This window comes from Rhododendron vialii, chromosome 3a (genome assembly GCF_030253575.1).
Source record: "Rhododendron vialii isolate Sample 1 chromosome 3a, ASM3025357v1".
Lineage (NCBI taxonomy): Eukaryota > Viridiplantae > Streptophyta > Magnoliopsida > Ericales > Ericaceae > Rhododendron > Rhododendron vialii.
In genome coordinates, this window is record NC_080559.1 from 17,881,623 (window position 1) to 17,895,475 (window position 13,853).

The window sequence follows — 13,853 nt, forward strand, 5'->3', positions numbered from 1 at the left end:
GTAAGACTAATCATGTTTAGGTCCAAGTAGCTTTATGAGTCTAAGGGAGAGTAATGATGATAGTCAAGGCTTTCAAGTGCTAGACAATACCCAATGGTCAATACTTTCCCTAGAAAGGGTATATGTCTATATATATATATATATATATATATACACACACACACAGCTAAGAATACTTATGTACTAATTAGTCCTATTAGGCCTAGGAGGAAAGGGTAATGATTAAAGGTGGCTTCTAATGACAAGAACATTATGCATTATATTTTCCTAGAAAGTGCATATATGTATATATAGGCATGCTTATGGTAGCTTAGTATATATATGCCTAGAAAAATCTAGGAAATGCTACTTATAAGTCAATAATAGGTTCAAGGCTATTACTTATGGAAGAAAAACATATGATGATGAATCATGGCCTTCTTGATGTGACAATACATAATCATGGTTGTTTGAAAGAACAAACTTGGTCTTGATTAGACAAGTCCATGGTAGCACTATTTTCTAGATAATAGAAAGTCTTTCTATTACTCAAAGGATAAAAATTACTTTACAAACTATTATTCAATGGGTAAAAAGGAAATTATGAGAAAAGATATTCTTGGAAGAAGTAATGATGAGTAATAAACTTTTGAAATGACTAGTAATGAAAGTGTAATGTTTCCTAGTCTAGGGTTGAAAAGGTTCAACTAAGGTGTAGAAAGGTTCATTAGGTTTAAGGGTAAGTGGAAAGGTTCATCGAGGAATTAGGAGAATGTAACTAAGTGGAAATGGTAGTTAGGTTTCACTAACTAAATGGTTGGAAACAAATTCTACTTGCCAAGTAGGATTTCTAGCTAAGAAATGTAACTTTAAGATTTTATTTTACTCACTAGAAAAATATAGAAGTGTTTTTATAAGCATACTTATTTTTAGAAAAGGACTAGATTGTCCAGTGTGAAAAGATATAATTTTTAAGTCTCAAATCTAATTATGACGGATTATTAAAGTTAAAAAGGAATTTTTAAAAGCAAATCCAAGTAATTAAAATAAAATTTAAATATTTAACGAAATTTTTATTTACCAAAAATCAGGATCGTTACAAATTTGGTCATCAATAAAAGTTTCGCATTTATCGAACTAATATATAAAATAATAATTAAGCTTATTTTGGCACAACGAGTCAAAGTGAAGTATTTTTTTTTTTTTTTTTTGTCTTTATCCCATTTTTTTTGCAAAGATATAACTTACACTATTTCAACTAAATTCCAATAAAAATGAGTGTACTATTCATCCCCTCCCACTGTGTAAAACTCTCTCGCTCTCGGACGTGGAATTAGATGGGAAGAGGAAAACCTAAGGGCAAAGTCGACACTTTCCAACTGGGGGTGAAGTTATTAAAGAGTTCAAGTGAAACACAAGTGTCTTCAATTAAAACGTAAACTATATAAATGTGTTTACACCTGTGTTTGATCAAAATCGTATATAAACACCGATATGCGTGTGGGTATACACCATCTTCTTTTTTTCTCTCTCTCTTTTGCTACCGGAGTACTTCGGAAAGCATTTACATTTTACAATGTTCACACCTTCGTGTTCCATCTGGTTTGGCTATTGATTTTGGGTATTCCTCGGCTCCACAGATCATAGACTTTTGCTGGCATGTCTGGGGTGGTGAAGAACCGTGACTCTCTTTTCTCTGGTGAAGGAAGAGAGAGAGAGAGAGAGAGAGAGAGGGGTAAAAAGAGCTCTTAATCGATGGGATCCTGTTTCAGTGTTCGAATCAAAGCCGAGAGTCCTGGTACTTGGCTCTTTTTTAGTTTTATGCAGCTCATAGCTCTGTGTGTGTGTGTGTGTGTGTATCTATCTATTTATCTCGTTTGCTTATTTCATGTCCTGGTTAGATTGAACCTTATAGGCTCGGTTTGGATCGATTTCAAAGGAATAGATTTTATGTTGTGACTTCCATAAAATATAGCAAGAGGTTGAGGTATTGGTGGGTCGTAGAGAGTGTGTGTATGATGGATTAGAGGTAGAAGAGAATCATTTCATTGGGATCCTTGTATAGCTACATACAATTGAACTGAATAATTCCGGTTCACTGTGGCTTGAACTGAACTGAATGATCACGATTCCCAACACAGAATATCCCTGAACCCATAAATCCTTTTGGTTTTGCTTATCTAAGCTTCTTTGGGATCTAATGAACGTAACGCCAATGTTTTGTTTCCACCTGATTCTGATTACATAGTTGCACCATGTATCAACTATATCAATGTTTCTGGAAATTTAATCCACAGTTTGGATGGTGGGATTAGTCCTCCAGGATTAGTCGAGGTGAGCGTAAGCTGGGTCCAGACACTTGGTTATCAAAAAAAATTCACAGTTTGGAGATGCTATACCAACATTGTGTGATTCTGTTGTAATTCTCATCAAATTCTCTGTGAAGGTTGTAATTCCAACATATTTTTGTACAGGCTTGCAATTCGAAACTTTTAACTATTTGTCTCATGAGAATTAAAATAGTTCATTGTTCTAATTTATCCGGAGTTGACCTGTTAATTGAAACTTGGGTTGGTACTTAGTACTCCAAAGTTCTTCCTGTTTGACCACAATAAACAATTACCACAAACTTAGGTTATGCCTTTGATTTGTGTGTAGGATGGAATGTAAAGTATGGCCCGAAAGATGGTAATACATGTAGCAAGTTATCGTCTCCATCAGGAACACTTACTCCTCGGACAGAGGGTGAGATCTTACAATTGTCCAACTTGAGAAGTTTTTCCTTCAATGAGCTTAAAACAGCCACCAGGAACTTCCGCCCTGATAGTGTGTTGGGAGAAGGTGGATTCGGTTGTGTTTTCAAAGGTTGGATTGATGAGCATACATTTACTGCTGCCAAGCCGGGAATTGGCATGGTTATTGCCGTGAAGAGACTCAACCAAGAAGGCTTGCAGGGTCACAAGGAATGGTTGGTGAGTATTATTTGAATTACTTGGCTTTCGATTGATCTTACACAACTGCTGGATTGAACTTTCAGCTATTGCATGATTAATTAGGCTGAGTATACGGGCATTCAGGCTGTGTTTGGATCGTGGATTTGAGGAGGGGGTTACCGAGGGAAGGAAAATAAATGAAGAAACTAAAGAAGTGAACTTAGCTTCTTCAGTCCATTCCTTCTTAAGTTGTGATCCAAACATGGCCTCCAGCAACTCAAAAACTGGAATTGCCTTCGCAGTGCAAGTGTATGTTTCTCACTTTTGTACTGGTGGAGCCTAATCAACTGTGCCAACATTGTTATCATGATTCTTTGTTTGGTTTTTCTATCGCCTTATGCCATTTTTATTATTCAAGTAAGAAAGTTTTGTAATTTTGGCAATTATCGAATATGTAGGCAGAAATTAATTATTTGGGGCAGCTGTATCATCCTAATCTTGTGAAATTGATCGGATACTGCTTGGAGGATGACCACCGGCTTCTAGTATATGAATTCATGCCGCGGGGCAGCTTGGAACATCATCTATTTAGGAGTGAGTTTCTCACTGTCCTTATTTCCTTGGCCAATTCAACTTTCTATTGTTCTGTCCTCGTCTTATCATTACGGTTTATATTGAAACATCAGATGCTATTTTGAACAGGAAGTTCCTACTTCCAACCACTTTCTTGGAAACTCCGTATGAAGGTTGCTCTTGGTGCTGCTAAGGGACTTGCATATCTCCACAGCCCAGAAGCGAAAGTCATATACCGTGATTTCAAAACGTCTAATATCCTTATCGACTCTGTAAGTGAAACATTCTAGTTATTATTTAGGGAACCTCAGCTAGTGCTTCTCTCTTACATTCTCTACTGTTTAACTGACAGGGCTATAATGCGAAGCTGTCTGATTTTGGATTGGCAAAGGACGGACCGGAAGATGGTAAAAGCCATGTATCAACAAGGGTCATGGGTACCTATGGGTATGCAGCTCCTGAGTACTTGGCAACAGGTACTCTTAATTCTCAGTATTGTTCTATTTGACCCTCTCTCTTTTTTCAACAATGGTTCCCTTTAATGTCTTTTGGGGTACGGACGAGGCACCGTGCAAATCTGAGGGGGTAGAGGGCATGTCAGCTGATGTTTTCAAAGTCATCGGCATCTGCGGTTTTTACCTTTCTTTTAGTCCCAGTCTCAGGCCTCTTCATTTGGCACAATGAGCAATTCCTTCATAGGCGTCAATAAAGCCCAGAGAACCTCCTGCGGCAAGCTCAGTTGTCCTGAATTCTTGTTCTCAATCCTGTCCCTCAAGTTACACCCTTTAGTATAAATAGATAATTAAACCCAGGGCATTAAAAATAGTTACCTGTTTGAACTCCTGAAAAATGTTTAGGTCTGGGTGAACTTCTTTATTATCCTCGACATCATCGAACACTTTGGCATGTTGGTTTTCCTCGAAGTTGATGTATACTATTTCACCGCAGTATTAGCTAATCAATATGATTGAACCCCTTCCATTTTGCATTTCTACCTTCGATTCTACATCTCTCCCTCCTCAAATTTCCGTAAGTTCAAATCTCCAGGACTTCCACTCAGCTCACCTTGATACTGTTTCGAGCTATTGTGTACAATATCCTACTGTATCTAGATCTGTTTCTTAATGCAATCTTAGCATTTCAAGTATCATTTTTGGTTTGACTAATTCTCATTTCCTCTTTCTCTAATCCTATCAAGGTCATTTAACTGCCAAAAGTGACGTATACAGTTTCGGGGTTGTCCTCCTGGAAATGTTGACTGGCAAGCGAGCTTTGGACAAGAATCGCCCGCAAGGTGAACACAACCTTGTCGAATGGGCGAAACCCTACCTCACCAGTAAACGTCGAATTCTTCGTGTCATGGACGCCCGTATTGAAGGCCAGTACTCTTTAGGTGGAGTACTCAGAGCAGCTACTCTTGCAATCAAATGCCTGGCAATTGAACCCAGGTTGAGGCCTAACATGGAGGAGGTTGTTAAGGCATTGGAGCAGCTTCAGGACTTACCAGAGGCTGAGAGCACTAGAAGTGAACCCCTCCAAATTAGTCATAGCAGTAAATCAAGCAGTTCTGTTTCTAATAACAACAGGACATGTACTAATGAAGCTTGCCGTGTGAAAGCAGGTTCATACCCTAGGCCAGCTGCTTCCCCAGTTCATGCTTGAATGATGACGGACTTTTGTTACCATTGTGGCTTCAAGAGAGAGGGAGATAGACAGAGTACAGATGGTGTAAGAGAGGACAATTAGGCTGGAATTTTGACATGTCTTACACCAAACCTTGGCTAATTACTGTACAGTTATTGCCTATCTATTTGGCTCGTGTATGTATTCAGTATAAATGTGCATACGCTTGCTGTAAATTATGACTATCGATAGTAGAGAAGATTAAAGGGCATTTTACAGCTTCGTTTCACTGTTATAAGAATGCAACTGAGTTTTATGCATATAGTAGAACTCCAGTCTCCAGGTGAACCAACCTATCTCACCGGTTTGGTATTAGCTCCATCCTCTTTTAAGCCTTACTTCTGGTATGAATGTACTCAAGGTTTTGGAGTGATTTGGGTTTCCTATTTGCAGTCTACCACTTGGTTTTAGAGGTGATAAAAGAACTAAGCTATTAGAGCATCTACAGTGGTATAATCAAAACAAAAAGGTTTATAAAGTTAACATTTGCTCAAAAAGAGCTCACATTAGAATAACCAAACTTAGAAATATTTTAGCAATTCATCAAATTTTGGCCCTTGAATAATCAAAATTACCAACTTTTTACCAATAATCAAATTTAATGTCTTCACATTTTTCCAATCAAGTACACCATCATTACAAAAAAACATTCTTTCTTCCATTTTTAACATTTTTATAACAAAAATACTTTTAAAAACAGTTTTTTATTTTTTTGCAAAAACAGTTTTTTTACATGTGTTTTTTTTATTGAAACTGTTTTTCCCAAAAAAAAAATTTGAAAAGTTTTATTTCAAAACAGTTTTTTTATTAATTTTTTTTTCAAAAAATGTTCTTTTGAAAAAAAAAAACTTTTTCCCATAAACTTTTTTTTAAATCAAAGTTTTCAAAAAAACTATTTTCTCTTTTTCTAATAACCTATTTTTATTAGTTTGAAAACTATTTTTAAAAAATTATTTTCTTTGTCACAATTTCTTGATTTTTATAAGTTATAAAAAGGTGATGTGGCAAGTTTTGGTTATTCAATTTTGATTGTACCATTGTGGACCTCTACATTGCTAACTTTAGCAACCCCTTAAATGGATAACCAAAAGATGATGTGGCAACTTTTAATTATTTCACTGTGGATGCTCTTAGAGTTCAAACTTGAGTTCGCACTAAAAATTCGATGGAGGTTAAATTATTACAAAAAACAAAGAAGAAATTAAATAGTCATCTTGTTTGAGGAACTTATTTATGTCCTCATTCTAGTGCGTTTAAATAATTAAGTTATCATCTAGAAATTGCATAGTTTTCCTATTATGCCCTCATTCATTAATTTTCTCCCACTCTCCAAAATTCAAAAATTATTTTATTTAGGAAATCGCAATTATCTATATCTCAATTTATTACGGCCCATTGATTACCTTTACCAACAAATTTTTCGAATACGATCAATTTTGGAATAATTCATATTTTCCATGGATTATTTCTACAAAATTATCATAAAAGTAGATATAAACATAATAAATTCACAACAATTAGTGTACACATGATAAATTTGCAACAAACATGACAAATAAGTTACAAACATGATAAAGTAGATACAAACATAATAAATTCACAACAATATTATTGTACACATGATAACTTTGCAACAAACATGACAAATAACTAACAAACATTATAAAATAGGTTGCAAAAATGATAAATCTACAAATCCCTTCCGTCCCCCCCCCCCCCCCCCCCTCCACCGCTGGACCGACCACCCATAGCATCAACTTTATGTTCCATGAATGTAGAGAATCCTACATTCCAAGGAAGCACTGAATAATTCAGAAATGCTACACTTACAATATTTTTCTACAATATGTTTACAATATGGTGACGTGGCCAGGGGACCCACTCACTTTACCCAGCCAAAAAAAAAACAAAAAAACAAAACCATGTTGGCCACGTCACCATGTTGTAAACATGTTGTAGAAAAATATTGTAAGTGTAGCATTTCTCTGAATAATTTTCTCTTTTCCAACCACCACCTACTACTTTGAGATCTCACACCAAAATTGCATAGAAGACGACACCGCTTACAAAAAAAAACTTCATGGCCGACGCCGTCGAGCACGTCCCAACCAGCCGCCTCACCGAGTCAAAGATCGAGTCGATTGCCGCCGTCATCCTCCACTCCCTATCCTTCCTCCTACGCGCCGCCTCCGCCCAAACTTATTAATGATTTGCGAGATTTGGAAGGCTACATGGCGCGAGATTTTGAAGGCTTCATGGCAGTGAGAACCGGCTAGGGGCGGCGGCTGGGGTTTGATTATTTTCATGAATCGATCCCGAGGGAGAACTGAACAAGACCCACAAAATCTGGATGGCTTAATGGCGACAGGGACAACGAGATCTGGACGGCTTCATGGCGACAACACAGTTGTTCGAATGCAACGGCGGCTGGCTAGGGGTGTTGGTGGTCTCCGTCGATGTTTGCGGATGTGTATTTGTCTTCAGGGCGCGTTAATGGATCTTTCATTCCTTTCCCCACGCGCATCCACATTAATAGATCTGCCCTTCTTTTTCATCAGTTTGGGAATGGAGTAAAGGACGGCATGTTTCCAGGGATGATGGCCCAGTTCACTGAACCGTTTTTGTTTGGGATTATCCAAGAAAATTATAAACTTAAAAAGAGGTCAAATATAAATGAAGGGTGTTTTGGACTTATTTTGAAAGTCAGGATGATAACATAATAATTGAAACCAATTAGGATGGAGGCATAAGTATCTATAGGGTATAGGACCCCTATTTAAGTACCTTAAAAACAAACCATGCTCGAGGATTATTAAGTTTTTAATACGATTCTTTCAATTCATGGTGTTTAAAAAAATTTAAGGTACTTGAATTCATTTCCTTATCGGTTCTATTAAAGTTCGTTCGGGATTGAATTACCGGATAAACAAGTTACTAAAGACAAAAAAAAAGTTTGATAAAGCAAAAAAAGACTGCCTTTCAATGTCTTCAAAAATCTTACATGGACTTTTCAACTTTGGTCTATTCTTAAATTTTCTTGATTCCACTTATCAAGACAAATGACGTTAATAAAAATTATGACGAAAACTAAAAAAGGTTAATTAAAAGTAAAGTAATACCACCAACTTTATTTATCAAAAAAATTAAGTTAGTCCAAACACACCTGTTTGGACCATATATTCACCGCCCGTCGATAATCGACCGAAGGGTGACGATTATGGAAATGCAACCTATTTTATTATTATTTTTGGTATTTGTATTTTAATAACATGTGCAGGACACTTGGCGTATCTCTATTTACTTAGAAGTTGAAAGGACACATGGCATTGTCCTACACACTTGGCGGTTGAAAATAATACTTGTCATTGTCCTACACACTGTGATGTTAGTGGGAAGTTATTTGGACAAGTGGAAGCAAAGGAGAATAAGGAGTATTGAAGAAGTTGGGAAGTTATTTCCTGCGCATATTTGTTTTCCTATAAATAGCCTTTTTAGGCCTCATTGTAAGGACACACAAACAACGCCAATCAGGCCTTTATCTTTTCTTTTCTAGGAGTAGAATTAACTTGTAATTGTTCACTCAATCATCTCGATTGGATGTTCTTCTACTTTGAGGGTTAATAAAGTCCATTTTGTTAATCTTCTTCCATACTTCATCCACTTCATTGTTTGTTTCCAAAGAAGTCCTGAAATACGGCAAGGAACTAAACTCCACTTTTCACACCCACATTCCAGCAAGCTTTACGATACGATTTCCCGTCGATTCTCCGTCGATTGGAAAGAAAACAAGAATTTTTGATAACAATTTTGGCGCTAGAAGGAGGGCTCATTACTAATTTGGAAGTGAGCAATGGCACCAAATGGCTCAGATATTGAATCGTCTTGACTTGATCCAACGATTTGCGAGGGTCTTGAATGATCCAGAAAGTGAAATAGCCAAAACTTTGATGGCTATGTTTAAGGCAGTAATGGCACGAAATCAACCAACGGTGGAAGTCCCAGTTAACGTAAATGTTAACCCTTGGCAAAACAATGGATATGCAAATCGTGTTATTGAAACACCTTATTCACAGGTGTATAATAATCCTACTTTTGAACTTAGGCCTAGCCCAACAAGGCCAACGGATTTTTATCAACCAATTCCAAATACTAGTGGAAGTAATGGAGTTGGAAGTCAATGTGGTAATGACCAAAATGAAACTATTCCCATTGGTTTCAAAGTACCGCCTAGATTTGGTACTAATCAAAGTCAATATGTGCCTCCTATGGCACACTACACATCAACCACAAGGACCCCAAAATTATTTGTTCGATTGTTGATCAACAATATTCGAAAGAGGTATGGATTTTTTAGAAGCCATCTGTATTGGTATCCATATTGTTTTTGGTTGAAATATGCCCAATTTTGGTTAAGAGGTGTAGATAATGTTCATTGCTTTTCTACAATTTTTGGCAAATATAAGTGGCCAATTTGGCTACAGTTTTGTCTGTGTCATTACTAAATCTGAAGTAATGGTGGAGATCGATGTGAAAATGAAAGCCTTGCACATAAGGCTTGAGTAATTTGCGAAAACGGAATAACGGCCATGTGTTGGCCAATTTTGGGATCACTCTGGAAAAAGGAAAAGAACCAACAGAAATGGATAATGGCTTGATTAAATAATGGCCAATTCTTAACTCTGTTTGCATGTATGGTTGATTTCTGGAAGAAGCAAGATCAAATATTAATAAAAGCCTCACAAGGCTTGACAATTTATTCATGCAAAGAAAAGCCATTCGTTGGCTAATTCTCAGTGGTTTACATCAGAAAAGAACCAAAACTGTTTACAGTCGTGCATTGAAAAATTTCGACAAACACTGTGACTATTTAATTGAAAGCGTAATCAATGTTGTCTTTGCCTCTTGCTAAGATTTGTCGTTTATAAAGGTTGAACATTAATTCAAGCAACCTGTGGGCTTTAGAGCCATGAACATTAAAATATAGAAAGCCATAACTGTGGTTATGGAAAGTTTAGCCTTTGAATGAGGCAAAAAATTCTTCAAGTTCATCTTTCGAACAGTTTGTTTTCCGATAAAACAAAATAATAATGGCTTATATTTATACACACGTCCATATTGTTTAAGGATGTGGAGGAGAAACAAAAGCCAATAATGAAAATGGCTCGCTCTTATATTTGGCCAAAGATAGGCCAATGGCTACTCATTAAATTTTTCGTTCCGGATTTTACAAGAAAATCAGAACATATGTGGTCAATTATGAATGAGAAATGGCCCACTTATATGATTTCAAGTTTGCATGAGGGGCAAACTCATCTTTACAAGAGCCAATATGGTTTGAAAGTTTAAAACTCAAAGAGAGTTGATATTATGAAAATAATTCGACAGAAAAAGTAAGGCTACTACCATCGATTATAATGAGGGCTTGTTGACTGTATTCAAGGCCCGTCGATACCATCTTTGGCTTTCCACTAAGGCTGTGGCCGAATTATGAAATAAGAAATTGCCCTCTCTTTTTTGATATGGAGTTTGCATGGGGGGCAAACTCATCTTTAGAAGAGTCAATTTTGGTTTGAAAGTTCGAAACTCAAAGCACGTTGGCCGCAATTTTTATGTGTCCTGGAATAGGCTATTTTTAATCGACAACTTTTTTGCATAGGCCTTTGTTCTAGATTAACCTGTTCATAGGTTGACATGAATTCCAAGCATACAAAACCAGTCTCTGTCAATTGACAATCCATCAGGATACTTGGCTCTGTTGATGGATATTTGGCTCTGTCGATTGGTACTTGGCTCTGTCGATTGACAATCCAACAAGATACTTGGCTAGATATAAACCAATCTCTGTTGATTAATGGTTTACACATGCCTATTGTGCTAAGGGTCATAATGCTCCAATAGATCACATTTCCTCGTTACCTTTCGGTAGGAATTAGCTTAAAGGAAATTATCGACAGACAAGTATGACACCATGTTACTCTCGACGGTGATTTTTTAACCCTTTAAGGCTTTGTTGTGTCAATCAAAAAAAATGAAAGGGTTGGTGTAAAAGTTATCTAAAACTCTTCGAGAGTTGGGGGGCAAATGTTTACACCGTAAAGAGTTATCACCCGTTGATATCGACAGAGGGGTGATTTAAAACTAGTTCATTATTCACTTGGGTTACGTTAGCACTTCACCCAAATGAATAAGGGGGGCATTGTTTGGACCATATAATCACCGCCCGTCGATAATCGACCGAAGGGTGACGATTATGGAAATGCAACCTATTTTATTATTATTTTTGGTATTTGTATTTTAATAACATGTGCAAGACACTTGGCGTATCTCTATTTACTTGGAAGTTGAAAGGACACATGGCATTGTCCTACACACTTGGCGGTTGAAAATAATACTTGTCATTGTCCTACACATTGTGATGTTAGTGGGAAGTTATTTGGACAAGTGGAAGCAAAGGAGAATAAGGAGTATTGAAGAAGTTGGGAAGTTATTTCCTGCGCATATTTGTTTTCCTATAAATAGCCTTTTTAGGCCTCATTGTAAGGACACACAAACAACGCCAATCAGGCCTTTATCTTTTCTTTTCTAGGAGTAGAATTAACTTGTAATTGTTCACTCAATCATCTCGATTGGATGTTCTTCTACTTTGAGGGTTAATAAAGTCCATTTTGTTAATCTTCTTCCATACTTCATCCACTTCATTGTTTGTTTCCAAAGAAGTCCTGAAATACGGCAAGGAACCAAACTCCACTTTTCACACCCACATTCCAGCAAGCTTTACGATACGATTTCCCGTCGATTCTCCGTCGATTGGAAAGAAAATAAGAATTTTTGGTAACAACACCCCAAAACATTTTATTTGGACAAAATTATCTATTTGGCCTTTTCTCCCAGTAACCTTGAGCATATCTAGGGTAGATTAAATTCTTTCCACCGGCCGTGGAAGTAGTGGGTTTTCTATTGGCACTGTTGTGGTGCCTACCATGCATTGATTGTTATAATCTGAACCGTTTATCTTGTAGCGCTCACATAGTAGTTTGTCAACGTATAAAAATAAATTTAATCTGATATTGATAGAAATATAAAAATTATGAGAACATGGCATCGTAAACATCATGACTTTTCCAAGTTTGGATACCTGTAACTCACTCACTCTCTCTCTCTCTCTCTCTCCTTGGATATCTGAATGCTGAAGTCTCGATCATTCCCTATTCTCTTTTGGAAGAATTCTGAAGCTGGTTGCGGAATAAAAACAACATCGTTAAAGAGAGATGTGTACTACCCTTTTGGCCGAAATAGTTTTGGGAAACAAAAATTGCGGGAAATAGTCTTGAACAATCCGAGGGATCCCGGATGAAGCTGTGGTGCGGGATCAAGCTGTGAGCCGTTGGATTTAATCCAACGGCCAGGAAAAGAGATGCCAATAAAGTCTCGAGAAATTACAGTTTACCCCCTTAACCCTACACTTGCCCCCTTCGGATTTTCATTCCACGCAGACAGACGAAGAGAGAAAAGCAGAGCAGAAAACCCACGCGATGAATGACGACGAACGAAGAGAGAGAGAGAGAGAGAGAGAGAGAGAGAGAGAGAGAGAGAGCAACGAAACTCAGGCGATTTCGACGAAGACGACGAAGCTAGCACTCAGACGGATTCGACGAAGAACAAGAAGAAGAACACCACAAGGTGTCTCTCTCTCTCTCTGTGTGCCTATCTCGTTCCGTACGAGAACCAAAAACCCTAACCCGTTTATTAGGGCTCTTCTTCATGAACACAGGAGAACACCACAAGTCTGGCTTTGATGTTCTTCTTCTTCTTCGTTCTTCGTCAAACTAAAGGTCTCTCTCTCCCGATCTCTCTTTGTCTATCTCTCTCTCGAATCCGTTTGATTTTTGTGTTTTGCGATTAGGGTTCGATTTTGGGTTTCTATCGATTTGAAGCCCTAATTTGTGGTTCGATTTTCCCCCCAAAAAAAAAAAAAAAAACCATTTTGTTGATTTTTTTTAACCATTTTTTTGAATGCAGGAATGGAGATATAGCTATGTGTGTTTGTCATTTTATTTTCTGTATTTCTACCTAGTGATTTTTTCGGAGGGAAATGAAACCCTACTGCTGCTTGTCAATTTTATTTATCCCGACCTAAGCTGATTTGGCCTCTCATATCCAAAAAGAATACTTGGCCATTTGGCCTCTCAGTGTCTAGCCAAAATAGCTTTTTCCCAAAGAGTTCCCACATATCAGATCTAGTTAAGTTAATCATGGAACTACTTTCGGTAATCAGTCAAGAAGTATTAACGGGACACGTCACAGGTTAGAAAAGAGATCAGAAAAGTTCTGGTGCTTCAAGGAAGTGGATTATGCCATACCATTATCGTCGAGTACGGTATTATTAATGTGTTGACGTCATAGCGCATGGTAGGAAAGCAAATTTTCAATTTTTTTCCACCCCTTACATTAACAAATACAGTGAAACATAAGATTTCGAGATCACTTTTGGACCTTCAAGTGATGGATATTTAGTGCATTGGAGTCTTGTCCAAATATCCAGCGGGATGTAGACCTAGTCGGTTATATGAGGTTGTAAATTGGCTTGTGCTTTTATAGGAGGGTGGAATCTTGCTCTAAGACTGCCATAATGGTGGTTTTAGTGGCAGTTCATGGCCATGTCATTTTTATGTGGTGGTGCCAATG

General features: G+C 37.3%; 2 protein-coding genes across 3 annotated transcripts in view; both read left to right on the top strand.

The window, feature by feature from the left end:
• Positions 1-13,853, top strand: part of LOC131321174 (uncharacterized) — a 62,148-nt gene that overhangs the window by 47,232 nt on the left and 1,063 nt on the right. The window lies entirely within an intron of this gene.
• On the top strand, positions 1,447-5,428 carry LOC131320965 (receptor-like cytoplasmic kinase 176). 2 transcript variants are annotated; one of them, XM_058351908.1, is made up of 6 exons: positions 1,447-1,777; positions 2,638-2,951; positions 3,371-3,506; positions 3,615-3,757; positions 3,838-3,961; positions 4,684-5,428. In XM_058351908.1, the coding sequence occupies exons 1-6, from the start codon at positions 1,735-1,737 to the stop codon at positions 5,145-5,147; spliced, it is 1,224 nt and encodes a 407-aa protein (XP_058207891.1). In that variant the 5' UTR covers positions 1,447-1,734; the 3' UTR covers positions 5,148-5,428. The 2 variants fall into 2 exon arrangements, with proteins under 2 accessions (XP_058207891.1, XP_058207892.1); XM_058351909.1 differs by lacking the exon at positions 1,447-1,777 and adding an exon at positions 1,933-2,425.

Excerpts from the sequence above, each read along its gene's own strand:
- LOC131320965 (XM_058351908.1), top strand. The coding sequence starts at position 1,735 with ATGGGATCCTGTTTCAGTGTTCGAATCAAAGCCGAGAGTCCTG. Across the intron at positions 1,778-2,637 it reads AATCAAAGCCGAGAGTCCTG|GATGGAATGTAAAGTATGGC; the intron begins GTACTTGGCTCT and ends ATTTGTGTGTAG. Across the intron at positions 3,507-3,614 it reads GGAACATCATCTATTTAGGA|GAAGTTCCTACTTCCAACCA; the intron begins GTGAGTTTCTCA and ends TATTTTGAACAG.